Raw genomic sequence first — 16,943 nt, 5'->3', positions numbered from 1 at the left:
CACACTAGCCATTATTATTAATCGAAGGAGATAAGCGTGTTATCCAAGCATTAATGGTAAGGAAAGACACTAACTGTGAGCGGCACATGTAGCCTATACTGTATGAGATGTTTCTGGGCGTTTCTCCCTCATATCTGCTCCGAGGTCTTGATTGTGGCATTTCTTTGAGGTTTAGAGTTCAGTATTCCTGTAATTCTTTTGTATTTTATGAATTTAATAAAGAACTCTGTCTCGTATTCTGTCCGAACACACCGCGTCATTACGTCAGGTGACTGTAAATGCGCAAAAACTTTCCATTGCAGTTTGGCAAAATATTTCTTTTTCGAATTGCCTAAAAAACCACCTAATGCGAGCGTAAAAACTTAATCTAAACATTGAGAAAATGTTAAAGTTCTACATTTATGTTCGCGATTGTGCTGCATTCACTCACAAAAATAAATGTTTTATATATTTACATTAGGAAATTTACAAAATATCTTCATGGAACATGATCTTTACTTAATATCCTAATAATTTTTGGCATAAAAGAAAAAATAATAATTTTGACCCATACAATGTTATTGCCACAAATATACTTGTGTGTCATGTGACTGGTTTTGTGGTCCATAAATGCTAAATAACTGTCTTTGTTGATAACAATGTAGAATGCTACTGCTTGCAATGTTGCTTAATAGAAACCGGTTTCAATATTTCTTGAAAATTGTATGTAGCGTGTACTTCGCAGTATTCAATAAGTAGTAAACTAGTATTTCCTTCTGAACATAGCCTGACGGTCTGTCTTGTATGCCATCAATGTAGCATAAAATTTAATTTGGTACACTTGTAACTTGAAAGCACCTCTGCATGTCACTTCAACAGCAGCATGTTGCACATTCATGTAAACGTGTCGTGTGTCGATGTGCAGGTACACAGCCGTGGCCATGCCGTTACTCTACAACACGCGCTACAGCTCCAGAAGACGGGTCGCTCTGATGATCGCTATCGTCTGGTTCCTGTCATTTGCCATTTCCTGTCCGCTGCTGTTTGGTCTCAATAACACAGGTACAAAACACTTAGGCCTACCTGGACATTGTAACTAGTTTATGAGGAAACTGTATTGATAGAATCGTAGTGCTTTGTTTTCTTTTATATGTACACTGGGTTCAAATTTAAAATAATTTGCTGAATGACTACTGTAACAACACAGGCAACAGTAATAATCAAAAGGAAAAAAATTATTACAAAAATATTGACAAAACTTTAAATGTACGTATGAGTGAGGAAAAAGTGCAGAAAAGACAGTTTTCAGCTTATTCAGTTAAACAAATTGCCTTTGAAAAGTTTAATATTGAATAACTTACATTTAACTCTTTCTCCGCCAGCGTTTTTGAAAAGTTGCCAGCCACCACCAGCATTTTTGATAATTTTCACAAAAGTTTCATTGCCCCCATGAATATTTTGTTGTTTGAATATCTGAATATCTGCAATATGTGAAAAGAAAGAATAAAGCATCTGCTTTTAAACAGAAAAACAAAACAAACATTTAATTCTAGCTTCATGCATTCTTTTTTATCAACACTTGAACGGGGGTAAGTTTAATTAAAAAAAGCAACATTTCGATCAATAAGGTGAGAAATTAGCGTTTTTGTCAAAGATTACGTCTGGATCGGATTCAGAAAGATGATCAAAACCTCAAAATCCATCAACATTCTCAACCAAGCATTTGTGTTGAAAAAATGTACCTGGGTGTTTTAGTGTTCAATGTCACCATGTCGTGCTGATTTGATGTAAATGCGCCCTAAATAAAGAGCTGCAATTCTTTTAAAACAGTGAAGCCGTCATCACTGCTCAACCTGTCGAGTTTAATATAAAATGCCTCTTCCTCCAGCTCTCTAGTTCCGTCCTATGAGCCTGACCTCTGTCCGAGTTTTCATGAACTTCATTGGTTGAAACAGCAGAGTGAACTTTTGTGCTGATTTCCATCCAAAGGGACGTGACTGGATTCATGCAATTGTAATGAGGTTTCCCTCCGTGCATAATTATAATTTCTGCACTCCAGGCAATATGTGTGTTTTCCTTTGTGTTAAAGCTCTAAAGATCAGCTATCATACACAGTCATGTGACTGTATTTGATATGATGTGATAAGGATTTGGAAATAAGAGCAAATCCCAATGTCCCTCCAAAGAACACAGCCTCTTTTTGTCTTTTTTAGCTCAGTGGGAATCATTACGGATGGGTCACAGGAGCTGTAAATTATTATGCATTTATTGTTAGTCATTTTTTTCAGATTGTGCGGCACTGCAAAAGTCTCCATTTGCTCTACATTCTGTTTCATTGGTTATATACATTGCACATCACCTCTTTTCTCATAGTGTCTGAAATGGTTCGAACAAGGATCTGGTCTCTCGAAACCCCTCCTTTCAAAGAGCCTACTCTGCTCTGATTGGTCATTGCTCTGATTGGTCAGATGGCTCAGCCTGTTGTGATTGGTTAACCGCTTACAGCTCATGTCAGAAACAAAACGGCCATTACCATGAATGGATTTCAGTTGCGGAGGCTTTCTCTGCATTTGACAATCATAGCGTTGGTTTTACTGTATCAAAGGCAAAATTTCTCATTTTTGTTTAGTTTAAGTTGAAGTATTAAAATAACTAAAACCAAAATAAACTAAAATGTAATAAAAACAATAGAGACATTTAAAATAAAAAATAAAAAAAACTAATAATGACAAGCACACACTAAAACAGAATATAAAAATAAAATGTAGTTCAAACTATTATCAAAAACTAAAATACTAAATCAGTGATCTTAAAATAACAGCTGTTTAAGAAAATAAAGCAGAACTTTTACTAGTTGAACTCCATTCGTTCAGTTTAGTTATGCTTAAAGTCCCCTTTTTTGGGCTTTTAGTATGAATGTGTTAGGCTTACTGTTATTTATAAACTAGGGTGCTCCTAATCAATGACAAAATCCGCATTTAGAAGATATAAGCCTTCAAAACTTTCAGTCTCTCACTTTCGCCAATATGAATCAGTGATTTTGATGACATCTCTCTGCACTTCAGCTTCTCAATAGATTTTCTGTCCAATCAAATGCTCTCTAGAATCTGAAGCTCCGCCCCTACATTGTAAATAGATGCTGAAGCTGCAGCTAAAATCGATCACTTGTTTACACCTTTACTTTTTTTTTACATGGTGAATGGCACATAGTGCACTATATAGGGGATATGAACGATTCAGACAGTGAAAATATGCTTTCCATTGGGGCGAATGAAGTCTGGTTTCACGTTAGTGTTACGTGAACCCCTGCAGCTCGGGTCCAGAGACACGATAGCACAGAACGGATCATATGCGTGAGTCAGCGCAGACCAGAAAACGTAGCGGACCCATTTGAATTCTGCACAGAATTTATATTTGAAAGCAATACAGAAGAGATTAGGAGGAGAAACGGTTCAAGATTAGGAGAAAACTACGGCTTTACCGAGTTAGTGATATAAACTAAACACTATTGGCTATTTTATAAAAGGAGAGGAGCTGCTCGATGTGTGCCGCCATGTCTTCCTGTTTCAGTGGCAATTGCTTAAACACATTGAATAAGGCTGCACGTTTCAAGGCAATTCAGTGCCTTAATGTAATATGTAGCGATGGCAGCTCCTCAGTATTGAGAAGCCTCTACTTATCCACTATTTGTGTCTTTATTTAAAGTTATATACGTATATATATATATATATATATATGCTCCACATGTCCAACCAACCTTGACAACAACGTAGAGCAGGAGGATGATCGAAACACCTCCCTGACTGAATTTCAATAAGCGAGCACCTCTTCAGCTCAAGTGGCATCTGCGCTTGCATACAGAGTCCTTCACAGATTGTCCCAGCACACGGATGAGGTGCTTGAACAATAAAAACGCAGAAAAGAAAAACAGAAAAAATATGCAGTGTTCATCAAACATGACACTTCCACTGTGAGCTCTGCAATTATGTTAGCAAGAACCATTGAGTCAAGGTCTAAAAGTTTCTTTAAAGAGAACCTATAATGCTTCTTTTTACATTTTCAGTTTCTCTTTTAGTGTGTAATGTTGCTGTTGAAGCATGAAAAATGTCTGCAAAGCACAAGGCCAGATAATTAATACAGTTATTCTCTGTATCACACGTCACAATAATCCTCATTTAAAGGGGAACTTGGCAACTATTTCAACTTAATAAAACTGTTTAGAAATCATTTGGATGGTTAAATAATCTGTTCTGAAGAAAATTGTGACTTTCCCCGCTCCCCCTAGCGTTCTCAGGCGGAAAACCAACCTTGCAACATGGGGACTAACGTCCAGGTGTTGTGCCGAATTTAGACCCCCGCCAAATTATTCCCCCCCAGCATTGGTAGGATTAGTTGTGGGGGACGAGTTAGGATTAGGGGTGGGGTTAGGATTAGGCAATCAGGTACTGACTTCAACGAGGGGGGTAATAATTTGGCAGGAGGTCGAAATTTGGCACAACACCTGTTAGTTGGAAATAGGATGTCTCGTGAGAAGCGAAAATGAGCGAGAAACACAAACTGCTTTACGGTAATTTGTTATGTACACTAGAGTGCGGATCGGGCCAAATTTTTCTGTCCGAGCCCGGCCCGCGTCCGACAGAGCAGTAACCGAACCCGACCCGAGCCAGACAGGCATAAAGATATTTATGTCCAAGAACGACCCGAGACCGACAGTTAAAACCCATTTTTTCTCCCATTTCTCATACTAATGATACATGTACGTTTGTTAGTGTGGAAAGCCCGCTTTTATTAAGCAACTGTAGGAAGGCATTCGGAAATGTCAACAGGATGAGCGCATCGGCACGCACAGAGCAACAAGCGCTCTTAACACAGGCACGCATGCACGTGTTTCGTTGTCACGGCTACATAAACAAATTTCCGCACACAGGAAGACAGATGTTATGGTAATATTTTACATGTATTTTAATCACAAAAACGAACGTTTGCATCAAGTGAAAGCATCAGGCACATTGGCTATAGATAATAAGCTGTTTTAAATTTAAAATGTTCAATACCTTATCGCGCTGATGTGACCGAGCCTGACCCGAACCCGAACATCATTTCTAGATATCTGTCCGAACCCGGCCCGGCCCATCAGGCTTGGGTCGGGTATCCATCCTCTAAAATACACACACACAATACAAAATGTACATGTCAATGTTATATGATACTGTGTATGATGTATTACCCACCTCGGTAGACATAGCTCCACACATAGATAAAGTTGGCCGGCTCCGATAATAACAAATGCACATGAGCAGCAGTAGAAAGAGGGTGCCGCAAATTTAAAAAAAAAAAAAAAGTTTTTTTACGACAGTGTTGTGAAATATACGCCCCACAGCTGTAGGGTGAGCTCGTTGAGAAAACACGTGACAACAAAAGTGTAAATCAGCGAAGAAATGGCTAGAGTTGCCAAGTTCCCCTTTAAATAATTCCCACACAAGGAATATGCAGAATAAAGGGGCGGGGCCTGGTTGAGTTAGTTAGTAGTGTGTTGAAACTCGCGGTTATGGTAAGAAGCGTGACATTTCCCAAAGACACTCGAAGCGGTTGACCAATCACAACACACTGGTCCAGCCGACCAATCAGAGCATTACTTACGCTTTTCTGAAGGAGGGGCTTCATAGAGACCAAAACTTACAGAGCGATACTGACAGACTGGGAAGAGAGGTGCTGCAATAAAATATTTGAAAAATAAGTTGGTTTTTGAACATTTAAGCATAAAAACGTATTCTAGTAGAGCTCAAAGAGAAAATCAAGGCATAATATGGCCTCTTTAACATTCCTTAAGAAGTTTGATTTTGATGTAAATGCCTGTTTGCATGAGACTCACTCTAGTCCTTTCTGTCTTTCATATCAGCCAGTCAAGAAGGGAAAGACTGCAGCTTTGCCGACCCTGCTTTCGTGGTCTACTCTTCTGTTGCTTCCTTTTACGTGCCCTTCATTGTGACCGTGATGGTGTATGTGCAGATCTGCGTGGTGCTGCGCAGACGGGGCAGACGCACCGCACCTTCACGCAGACACGGTCTCCATCCAGAGCCCAGAGATGGACAGAGATCTCGCAAGGTGTGCTGGTTTTTACTAAGCCCTAACCTTAGCAGTCCTTCAATCACATTGCACTGAGAATGCCTTGTCAGTTGGTGCCATCAAACGTTTTGAAATTGTAAATAATGGTACACTACCGAGACTTTCTTTCAAAATAGTAGTCCACCAAACAATTATCATAATCATGATCATTATTATAATCATGAACACAGCAAAATAAATACATTTATTCTGTAAGGATAAGAGGTGTTTCAGGAAATGTATTCATAATGAACATTTTCAGTAAGGGTCTTTCGTTCAGTTCGTATAATATAATATTAAATATTAATAAATACAGTTTTGTTCAACCTGCGGAACTTCTCTGTGTGCGGAACGTAATTTCAAACTCTGAGTTTCCCTCCTATGAGACAATATAATTTATATCAATATTCTTTGATGTTGCGAATGCATCTGAACAATAAAAAAGGACACAGAGTGAGCTGCTGCCATATAAGTGCATGATCCGAGTGGTCTTAAACATGCGCTTCAAACTAAATCCTAAATCTACTGTCAGATGCACGTGTTTAATGGCTTTGAGATGCTGTTTCCTCAGCGCACAACATATTTCTTACCTGTAAATGTTACAAATTCACGCAAATATTAAAAGTTTACCCTGACAGCAAGCAAGTCTACGTTTAACTTCACAGATTTCAATGAACGAGTGCTGGCATGTGCATGTGAATCAAATCGAAAGAGTGTAATAATTCTAACCTTATTCTAAAATATTTTGCATCCAGCAACACCATAAACTGCAGTGTGTGTTGCTGCCAGTTGCAGCAATATTGACAGACTTTTTTATTTAAAGACAGATATAGTTTGTTCAGTAAACCACAGTTTCTTTTTTTTTTTTTTTCCTGCTGTACTAAACCATGACTTCAAAACTGAGAAATGTAGCGGATTTTTTTGTGTTCAGTTATACCCCTAGCAATGCATCAAATCGATAAAAAGTGACAGTAGCATTTATATTGTTACAAAAGATTTCTATTTCAGATAAATGCTGTTCTTTTAAATTTTGTATCAGTTTCCATAGAAATATGTAGCTCCTGAACTGTTTTCAACGTTGATAATAATAAATGTTTCAGCATACTAGATAATTTCTGGAGGATCACGTGACACTGAAGACAGGAGTAATGATGCTGAAAATTCAGCTTTAAGAAAAATTTAATTTGAAAATATATTTAAAAAAAAAAAGGTTATTTTAAATTGTAATAATAATCCTGTATTTTTCATCAAATAAATGCAGACTTGGTGAGCATAATGGTCTGTGCACACAAAAAGTGAAGCGAATATTCGCATTGCGTTACCTGATTTCTCGCGGGATGTTTATTGTTTTTTGGCGTCACTCGCGTGAATAAAAACATTAGGCTTGTTTGAGATGCGCCTTGCCTCGCCTGAAATGTATGCGAGAGTAGACGGCTGCAGTGAGGGGAGGAGTGAAAAAAGCGCAGGCAAGCTGGACAGTTCTCTCTTCTCACAGTGGATCTGACACCTGTGAGATCAAAGATGGATATCGCGGGATTCACGGGATTCACGCTCGTGCACATGTTGCTAATAAACTGGATGTAATTTAAGTTCTGTTGCTTAAATATGAAAATAAATATAATGAACAAGACACCCAAATCACTTGTTAGGCTATATAATCCCATTCCAAATACGTGTTTATCAATCTTTTTTTTTTTCTTTAATACATGTGTTTATATATATTTTAATTACATAATCACATAATCCATATAGAGATCGCACTGTCAGAGAGTTTGGGAATATTCACAGATCATTTATACACATAAAACATGATATCAGAGTTTTAATATCAAACATTTTAAAAGAGAACATTACATCATGGTTGTTTAAACCAATGAGCATTAAGCTGTGTCGTCAGCAAGTCGTTTCCCATCATGCTTTTGATCCGCGCAGTCGGTGGAGAACAAGGGGGTAATCCATCCGCCGGAAACTGAAGCCTCCGCGGGCGCCGCCATTATAGCAGAACTTCACCTGCTGTTAGCATTCCATTGACTCCCATTCATTTTTGCGTCACTTTGACAGCGAATAACTTTACATCTGAGGCGTCCAAAGACTCCATTTGTCCATTATTTATTTCTAAAGAAACTCGACAATGTATAAAAGGCTCCATTACCTTGTACCTTACGTTATGGCACCGTAGAAGCCGTTTTTGTAAAAATAGGCTAACGATTGCGTCATAACTCACGCGACTCTCTGTCGCACTGTAGAGAAATTACCGTATAGACCGGCGTAGAAGCTCGCAGGCAATCGGGGGAACGTGGAGGCATTAAGTCCGATAAAGTGAAGGGAGTAGCCCACAGAGAGTGATAAAGTTGCTCCTGCTGCTAGCTCATGGACAGCTAATGCTCACGCTCTCCGTCTCTGCGAGATTCGGAAGGGAATGATTCAGATTTCTCTCCGCACAGCTACTAGAAGACTGACAGCTGTCAGACACGTTGCTCACGTGTTCAAGCTCAGTTTGAGTCTGCGCAGTTCGCCTGGCGATCAGGAAGTGAGTGCTTCAAATGGGCTTCACTTTTCTCCGTTGAAGTCTATGGGGTCGCTGTGTCCATCTTATATACTGTCTATGGTGGAGAACAACTGCGCTAGACTGCAGAATCCGACAGGTGTGCCTTGCGCTCGCGAGAGATTTTTGACATACGTCAGCATGACATCAGAGCCAGGCGGAACGCAGTCGGACACATTTCTAACCGGCATGCATCTCGCGGTGATCACCGGTGATCGGTTCTGCGCAGATTTTGCTCATCTCAAACAAGCCTATTTTCGTCTATTCGCGGCTTTGCTTTGACTTTGTATGTAATCTACTTGCTCAAATAATTAAATTAGCTTTTGGTGTGCACACACACCATAAGAGACTTCTTTCAAAAACAATAAAAAGTCTTACCAACACAAAATTTTTGAACTAGATATAACATGCCTTTTGATTAGAATCAAAATTATTAAAGGGGGGGTAAAATACTTAGTTTCAGTCAATCTCATGTTAATCTTGAGTACCTATAGAGTAATAGTGTGTCCTTCATATCTCCAAAAAGTCTTTAGTTTCATCATATTTATAAAATAAAAATACAGCTTTCCGATTCTATCCGGAAAAAGCCGAGGTCCTTGATTCTGGGCGTGGGCGGAGCTATAGAGTCAAGCGGGAGCGCGTGATACCGTTGTACTTACATGAATGGGGTGTTTTATCACTGGGACCGCGCCAGGTTTTAATTGCAACCGGTTTGCAAATCCAGCGACGGCCTGGGCCTTGTTAATAAAACATTCGTCACTGAAATGACCAGAACACAAAACCGCACTTGCCGAACTCCTTTGCTGTCCCGGAAATACAAACTGCATCCACTGTTCCAGTAACACTGGGTTCTTTGGGAAGCTGAACAAGGTAAACTTCCCTCCCTCACATCCCAAAACACACTTTTTTGGAGACATTCTTGACATCAACCATTCCTATTTAGCGCTGCTGATGATGATTTCCGGTAGTAGCGCGTCGATGAGCGCGGTCTTTCTCTCCTCTGGTCGACGTGTGCGTGAACGCGCTTTTCCGAGAGCAATGCTCATATAAGGAGTTCCACTCTGGTCTACGTCATTAGATCTACGATAGAAAAAAACCAGCCGAAACGTGTTGCAACCCGGAAGTATGATTTTCAGCACAGAAATTCTCTGTTATTCGTTCAAAATAACTTTTCAAACTTTGGCCATTATTAGCATGAGAATCCATCTCTTTAACACTGTAAACAACTCTGAATACATGAAACACCATTGTACCCCCCCTTTAACTAGTGACTGCAATCGGTCACTGTCATGAACTGCTCCAAGACACGAAGGTGGAGAATCCAAATGCAGCTTTTATTAAGGGGTAATCCAAAGAACAGGCAGGGTCAAACACAGGCAGGCAGTCCGTACAAACAAACACACAAAACAGGCAGGGGTCAGAGGCAAAAGAGTACTGTATATACCCGAATATAAGACGACCCCCCCATTTCCAGACTTATTTTTTGGACAAAAAGAGATTTTTGTGGGAAAAATCAGGTTTTCAACAGAAAATAATTTTATTTGAAAATTGCACTGATAATTAATTCTCTCTCTTTCAGCACGCGCGTGCACCTTTCTCTCTCTCACTCGCTCTGCGTCACGCACACACCTCTCTCGTGCACCTCTCTCTCTCGCTCGCTCGCTCTGCGTCTCGCGCGGCAGAGAGGAGCAGTGTTTTAATTCAGTTAAACAGATATTGGGCCCTATCTTGCACCCAGCGCAATTGACTTTGAACACCGACGCATGTATCATTCCTATTTTGCACCCGCGCACAGCGGACTTTTCCCTCCACAGACGCACGTCGGTAAATTAGGGAATGAACTTGCGCTCGCGGGGGCGGTTCAGCGCAAAGAGGAGGCGTGTTCCGGCGCAAAACTCCATGGTGCTATTTTCCAGTTTTAGAAAGCAATTGCGCCACTGACCAGGAAAAAAACAGTCTAAAGACAGTGGCGCGTTGCGCGTTAGTGATATGGTATTTTAAGGGCGCGTGCTTGGCCATAATGTTAACGCGCATCCACTTTGATTCTCTAATATAAACAGATGCAGCAGTTTTCATTTTTGCAAATCATACATTATTACAAGGAAAAATATTAACACACGAGGGAAATCATTGTTGTGTCCGTGAAGATGTGAAAAAGATCTATCTAGATAAAAAAAAAATCTAGATTAGGCTACACATTTACTACCCAAATTATACGCCTGTTTAACCGAAGCTAATTTGGGTGGGTTTCTCCCATCATCCCCAATGTCACTTCTCTGTGTTTTACAGCCCTGACGAGAACGTCGGTTTCCTCGGCTGTGAACCGCTCCTGGCGTGCGCTGGCAAATCCGCCGTTATAATAGCAATCCGCCATGGAACAAGCGCGCCGGCTCTTAAAGGGAATGTGAGAGGACGCTCTGATTGGTTTATTTCACGTTACGCCCAAACCACAGCTATGAATAATGAAGCTACTTCAGACCAACCCCTTTTAGATTTGCGTCGGGCGCAAGAGTCGTTTTTCCCGCCGGTAAAATAGCAACAGTGCCGGGAACCACCCACAAAATTACTTGCGCTTTGCGCTTTGACACTTGCGTTTCTGATCGTTAAAATAGGGCCCATTATGTTGCTTCTCTAATTTTACATGCAAATATAGCCGAAATCACAGCACTTATATTGTTTTTATCTTATGTGTATTTGATTTCATCAGACGACGCCTCGATTATCAGGATTTTTGTGCAGATTAACATCTTGGAAGGGAAAGCTGGTTTTGTCTTAATGGGTCGCGTTTCAGTCACTATTGCATATTAATTCGTTCCCTTTCCCCCCGTGATTTTGTCTATATCGCGAATTTTCAGCCTATTTTTAGGACAAAAACCTTGTCTTATATTCGGGTATATACGGTAATCCAGGGAACAGGGCAAGAAAGCCGAAAACCGGGAGAATGCTCAGAATTGCAGTGTGACACTAAAACAAGACTTCGCATGGAATGAATGAGTGTACATGGTATAAATAGGCTGATACTAACACGGTAATGAGATACAGGTGAATGCGATCAGTGATGATGAGTCCGGGCAGTGTTATGGGAAATGTAGTTTGTGAGGGAGTGATAATAGTCTGATGTGCCCTCTGGTGGCTCTCAAGGGCACTCCAGCTGGTGACCGTTACAGTCACATTGTTTCATTGTTTTCTCTCTCTTTTTGTTTGTCAGAATAAGTGTACTCATCCTGAAGATGTGAAATTGTGCACTTTAATATTAAAGCCTCCTCCAGCCGCTCCGCAACGCAAGAAAGTGGTAAAACACTACAGCTATTCATACTGTCCCTGTCACATTCAGTCACCTCCCAAGCGTGAATGTCTGTGTGAATCATGTTCTCTGTGACAGACGCTGGTGAAAGAGGCCGTGGTTCATCCTCTGGACGTGGAACCCATGTGTTTTCTGAGTCAGGACAGAGAGCAGCCTCCACAGCAGCCTGGACACGCTAAAATCTCCCTGTCGGTGTCTGTGGCGGCACCCAGTCCCACACGGCCCACGCGTCCCACACGGCCCTGCTCCACGCTCTCGGTCCCCGGCCTGCGCAGGGCCGCCCTGCAGGACGGCGCGAACGGCCCGCACGGATGGAGGGAGAGAAACGCAGACAGAGAGAAAGGAGCCGTGGCGAAGGAGAGAGTGAGAGGAAGACTGTCACAGCAGAAAGAGAGAAAGGCGACACAGATGCTCGCCATCGTTTTAGGTGAGAGGTAATAATAAGGTAATAAATAAATTACAATAAAAACTATGAACTGGTAGCAGGACACTAGGCACGTTTTATATTGCCTTTTCCCATAACACATATTATAGCAATTGTCATAAATTAGGTATATTTCAAGAGCTTAACTCAAAATTAAAAAAAAAAAACATTACATAACCATGGTACCATGGAAATTATATACTGGGTTAAATTTTAGTACACAACTTGGTTTGACATTTGGCTTTGATTTTCTAGAGTCCAAATGATTTAATAAAATATATTTTTGTATGAAATGTAAAAGGTTTTATTACATTTGCAACTTTTTTACACTTCTTTTTTACACTTTTTACTAAAATCTGCTCAGTGTCTTTAAAAAAAGAGGCCATCCTCAGGTCTGTATTCCAAAGCATTCATGAATTACAGCCATTTAAGTCCAGATCTAAGCCCAAAAAGAGAGGGGTCACAGTTTGTCCACGTTTGCTGTGCGCTTCTCTTTTGAGTAATCTCTAAATTGAGAATCTAACCAGGATGCAGAATTGGGGGGGGGGGGGGGGGGGGGGGGGGGGGTGAAAAGATGTTGATAGCAGATTAAGATTAAAATAGTCAACTACACCAGAGATTTTGCAGTTTTCTATCAAAAAAAGACTTGAGAGTTTAACTTTACGACTGAGTGAAGAAATTACTTTTGACCAATAATAAATAATTTAGGCTGAGTTTTTTTTTTTTTTTTTTTTTTCTGTCTGAAACCATATCACAGCAAAAGTGGACAAAATTAGATTTATGTCATTGTTATTTAAGTATTATATAGTTTTAATTAATATTTAGAATTAGCTTTAATTGGGGGGTTTTCTTCTTCTTTATTTAGGTATCACTATCAATTATTTATTATTTTAGGTCAGTTTATATTTCCAGCTTCAACTCTAAATTTCTAAATTACATTAACCTTAAGTTTTTTCATCTAATATTCATGTTATTTTATTTCAGCTTTATTTCAGATAAATTAAATGTTTTACTAGTTTTTATTTTAGTTAATGATAATAACCCTGATTTGAGTCCACTTTCAAGTGTCCACATTGAAATATCTCATGTTGTCAAAGAAAACTGGCTTCTTATTCTCCGATTAAAGTATCTTTCTACGGACTCCATTTGGAGTCGAGAAGCATTTCCGGCTGGTTTGTAGTCGCTGCACATGCTGGTGAACATAAGCATGTGAAATACGTGATTTTAGGTCTCTTTGTTCTTTTAGGCTTGACATTTAAGCAGCACTTTTGACATAATTAATATTCATTATTCAACAGATAGTTCAAGTTCTCTCATTTGTTTGGACGAGAGGTATTCAGAGAGTGCTGATAGTCAGTATTTCTTCAACAGCACTTCGTCACGTACACATTTATTATTAGACTTCAGATGAACGGTACAAATGTGCAGTATTTTTTATAGGCACCTTTTAACTCCTACACTGTATAATTTTTTATACAGTATATTTTACTTAAAAAAAAAACTATTTCAGTATTTCTACTTCACAATTTCACATTTGATTCAATGTGTTACTTGCCGTTTCTTTGTATTATTTGTGAAATTTACAAGCAATTTTAAAAGTGAAAATTGTTTAGAAGTAAATCAAACACAAATTTGTTTCAGTGTTCGTAGTTCGTAGTTGTTGTTTTTTGGAGTATGTTTTACAAAAAAAATGTAATTCAATGTTTTACTTGCTGATTCTTTGTAATTACATGTGAAATATAGTCCAAGTTAAACCTTATTGTCATTAAACCTTTTTTTTTTCCAAGGAAATTTGTCTCAACTATAAAACCACAGTGATACGTAGCAAACCACAACACACAATTGACACCATCGTAAAAAAACACTTTTAAAATAAAGCCATGCTTATTGTGTTATTCCAACACCATCTCTTGGTAATTTGTAACTAATTTGATACGTTTTGATAAATTGGTGGCTAATTTGTATGAATTCGTAACATCTCACTCATACGTTTTCGGACGATCTTACACCCCAGTGACGGGAATGTAGAAGTTGTACGATCTTATTCACACATTTTCGTACGATCTGCTTACACACCAGTGACATGTATGTTGAATTTGTACGATCTCATCAGTATATTTTCGTACAATCTGCTAATGCCCCAGTGACGCTGCTAAGAGCGACGATTAGATGAATATGTAAATATGTGCTGCAAGCTTTCCTCTCAATAACAAAATAAACACGCTACAAAAATGCCAGTATGAGAAAACAGCCATTAAGAAAGCATCGATCATAGCGATGTGAATATATTTGCAAAAGCACTGCAATTCACCGGCATCATGTCGACAGAAGAGGTCATTAAAACTACACTGTTATGATAGTTTGATTATAAAGTATATTTGAGACTATATAGATCTGGCTATGTTAGACTATAGTTTGAATTAGTCCTTTGTCTTTGCATGACACATTGACATTACAGTATAGAATAGCTCTTTCAGCATTATCCTGAAATTAATATTGTATAAGCAATCATTTCATGTGTCATAGAATGGAAGAGAGACTCTCGGGAGTGTGTGAAAACGTGTGAAATCCTTTTGATTTTCCAAGTGAAACCGGCCCGAATCTTTCATATAAAAGTCGGTCTACAGGCTTTCGGGGAAGGTCTTGTCCTTTTAAAAGGGTGGTATATGCCCTTTTCACAAGATGTAAAATAAGTCTCTGATGTCCCCAGAGGCTGTAAGTTTTAGCTCACAATAACTCACAGATATTTTTATATAGCATGTTAAAACTTTTTGAGGGTGAGCAAAAATGCACTGTTTTTGTGTCTGTCCCTTTAAATGCAAATGAACCCCGACACAGTGGGCGGAGCTTCAACAGCTTGTGTCCTTTTACCTCACACAGACAAATTTTCAAAAAACTTGTAGGCTTGTATGTTCAAACCGGAGTCAGACAATGATGAGCGACTCAATAAGAAGTGACAACATGTAGAAGCAACAATTTATGTTGCTGATGTGTAGTTATCTTCTAGTCATTGATTAGCATATTCTGTCATGATAATCTATAAATTGCATTCCTGGGGGCGGGGTTTATGTACATTTTAGGGTTAGAGATGTCACTAATCCGTGAGGAATGTCGTGTAGTTCCTACCAGCCGTTTGTTGTAGTCCTTAAAAAGCTATTTCTTTAAAAGCAAATATCTCCCTTTGCTTTGAACTTTGAGCGTTGTAACTCTGCAGATGTTGTTTATGCTCAAACAGCAACATTACACACTAACTAAAGTTAAAAAAGTGAAATCATAATCAACCACCCCTTTAAGTTTCGTTGCAAGCTGTTCACACATTTCCAATACAAAAAGCGATTAATACAAGAAAATGCTTACACGCAGCCCCTTTAAAAGGAGTGAACGAGGTGATTTCTTGATTTGATGTTTGTAACCAGGGCAGCTTACAAATGCAGAAGTTGTTGAAGTGGTTTTCACTCCTTGATGTTTGTGTTTTCTGCAGGTGTCTTCATCATATGCTGGCTTCCCTTCTTCCTCACACACGTGCTGAAAGCTCACTGCGGCAGCTGCTGCATCTCTCCGTCGCTCTACAGCGCTGTCACATGGCTTGGGTATCTCAACAGCGCTGTCAACCCCGTCATCTACACCACCTTCAACATCGAGTTCCGCAAGGCCTTCATTAAAATCCTGCACTGCTGACAGACAGCACACCACAACAGGGGAATTTACTGAACAAGAGAAGGGGAACATCTGAAGCTCAGTATGTAACGATAACACAGATCAAGCAACACAGTGACAGCAAAGAAAAGACGAGACATTTGAAAAGGCAAAGAGTCTTTGTTTGTGGAACTGATTCTCTGAAACGGTTGCAATCGGCAAAGGATGTTTTTATAGCAGTACGTCATTCAAAAGTTATCATTTTGTCGCCATTTGCTCTCCCGTGCGTCCAAACCCATATTATTTCAGTTCTTCTGTGAAACGCAAACAAAGATGTTGTACTCAATGGGGACACGCTATGATTTGTTTAATTGAACATGATCATAAATGAGATTTGAATGCTTCTGTGGAGACAAAATAAATCGGGGTCTGTTCCTCACACAAAGGATTTCAGAAGACTTGAGGAGTATTGATATGATGCATATCTTTTATGATAAATTAATGGTGTTTTTTTGTTGTTGTCCTTTTTGGCCATACATCCATTGTATCAAAAACAGAAGCTCAAGCATTCTCCTAACCATCCAAATCATTTGTGTTTCACTGAAGAAAGAAAGTCATACAGGTTTGGAACAACATAAGGGTAAGTAGGCTACATGATAACAGAATGTTGATTTATGGATGAATTATCCCTTTAAATCATGTTTTTATCCTTAAAACAATGCTGAAAATGATCACAAAATGCACAATTTAAAGATACATTTTCGTAGATTTCAAATGATACTGATAAGGTCAGTTTGGTTTTTTTAATCTCTAAACCAGTTCAATCGTCTTTAAATATTTAAACATGTTTTGAAGTTAAATAATTCAGTGGAATCTCTAGTGCTGAGCTGATGCTAATGTAAAATATGCTCATGCTGACAAATGCACAGAAGAAATAAACACACTTATCA

General features: G+C 39.2%; 1 protein-coding gene across 2 annotated transcripts in view; it reads left to right on the top strand.

Moving 5' to 3' along the window:
- The window catches only part of drd2l (dopamine receptor D2 like), a 28,690-nt gene extending 11,747 nt beyond the window's left edge, over positions 1–16,943 (top strand). Inside the window, exons 4-8 of one of the 2 annotated variants that reach the window (XM_079625388.1) lie at positions 905–1,041; positions 5,879–6,084; positions 11,838–11,921; positions 12,012–12,360; positions 15,839–16,943. In XM_079625388.1, the coding sequence (XP_079481514.1) occupies positions 905–1,041; positions 5,879–6,084; positions 11,838–11,921; positions 12,012–12,360; positions 15,839–16,035 (973 nt within the window). In that variant the 3' untranslated portion in view covers positions 16,036–16,943. Of the gene's footprint in view, positions 1–904; positions 1,042–5,878; positions 6,085–11,837; positions 11,922–12,011; positions 12,368–15,838 lie in introns of both variants that reach the window. The other variant, XM_079625389.1, reaches the window with a different exon arrangement.

This window comes from Phoxinus phoxinus (assembly GCF_949152265.1).
Source record: "Phoxinus phoxinus genome assembly, chromosome: 10".
NCBI lineage: Eukaryota > Metazoa > Chordata > Actinopteri > Cypriniformes > Leuciscidae > Phoxinus > Phoxinus phoxinus.
Note: the sequence above shows the minus strand (reverse complement) of the source record. Positions and strands in the feature narration are given on the sequence as shown.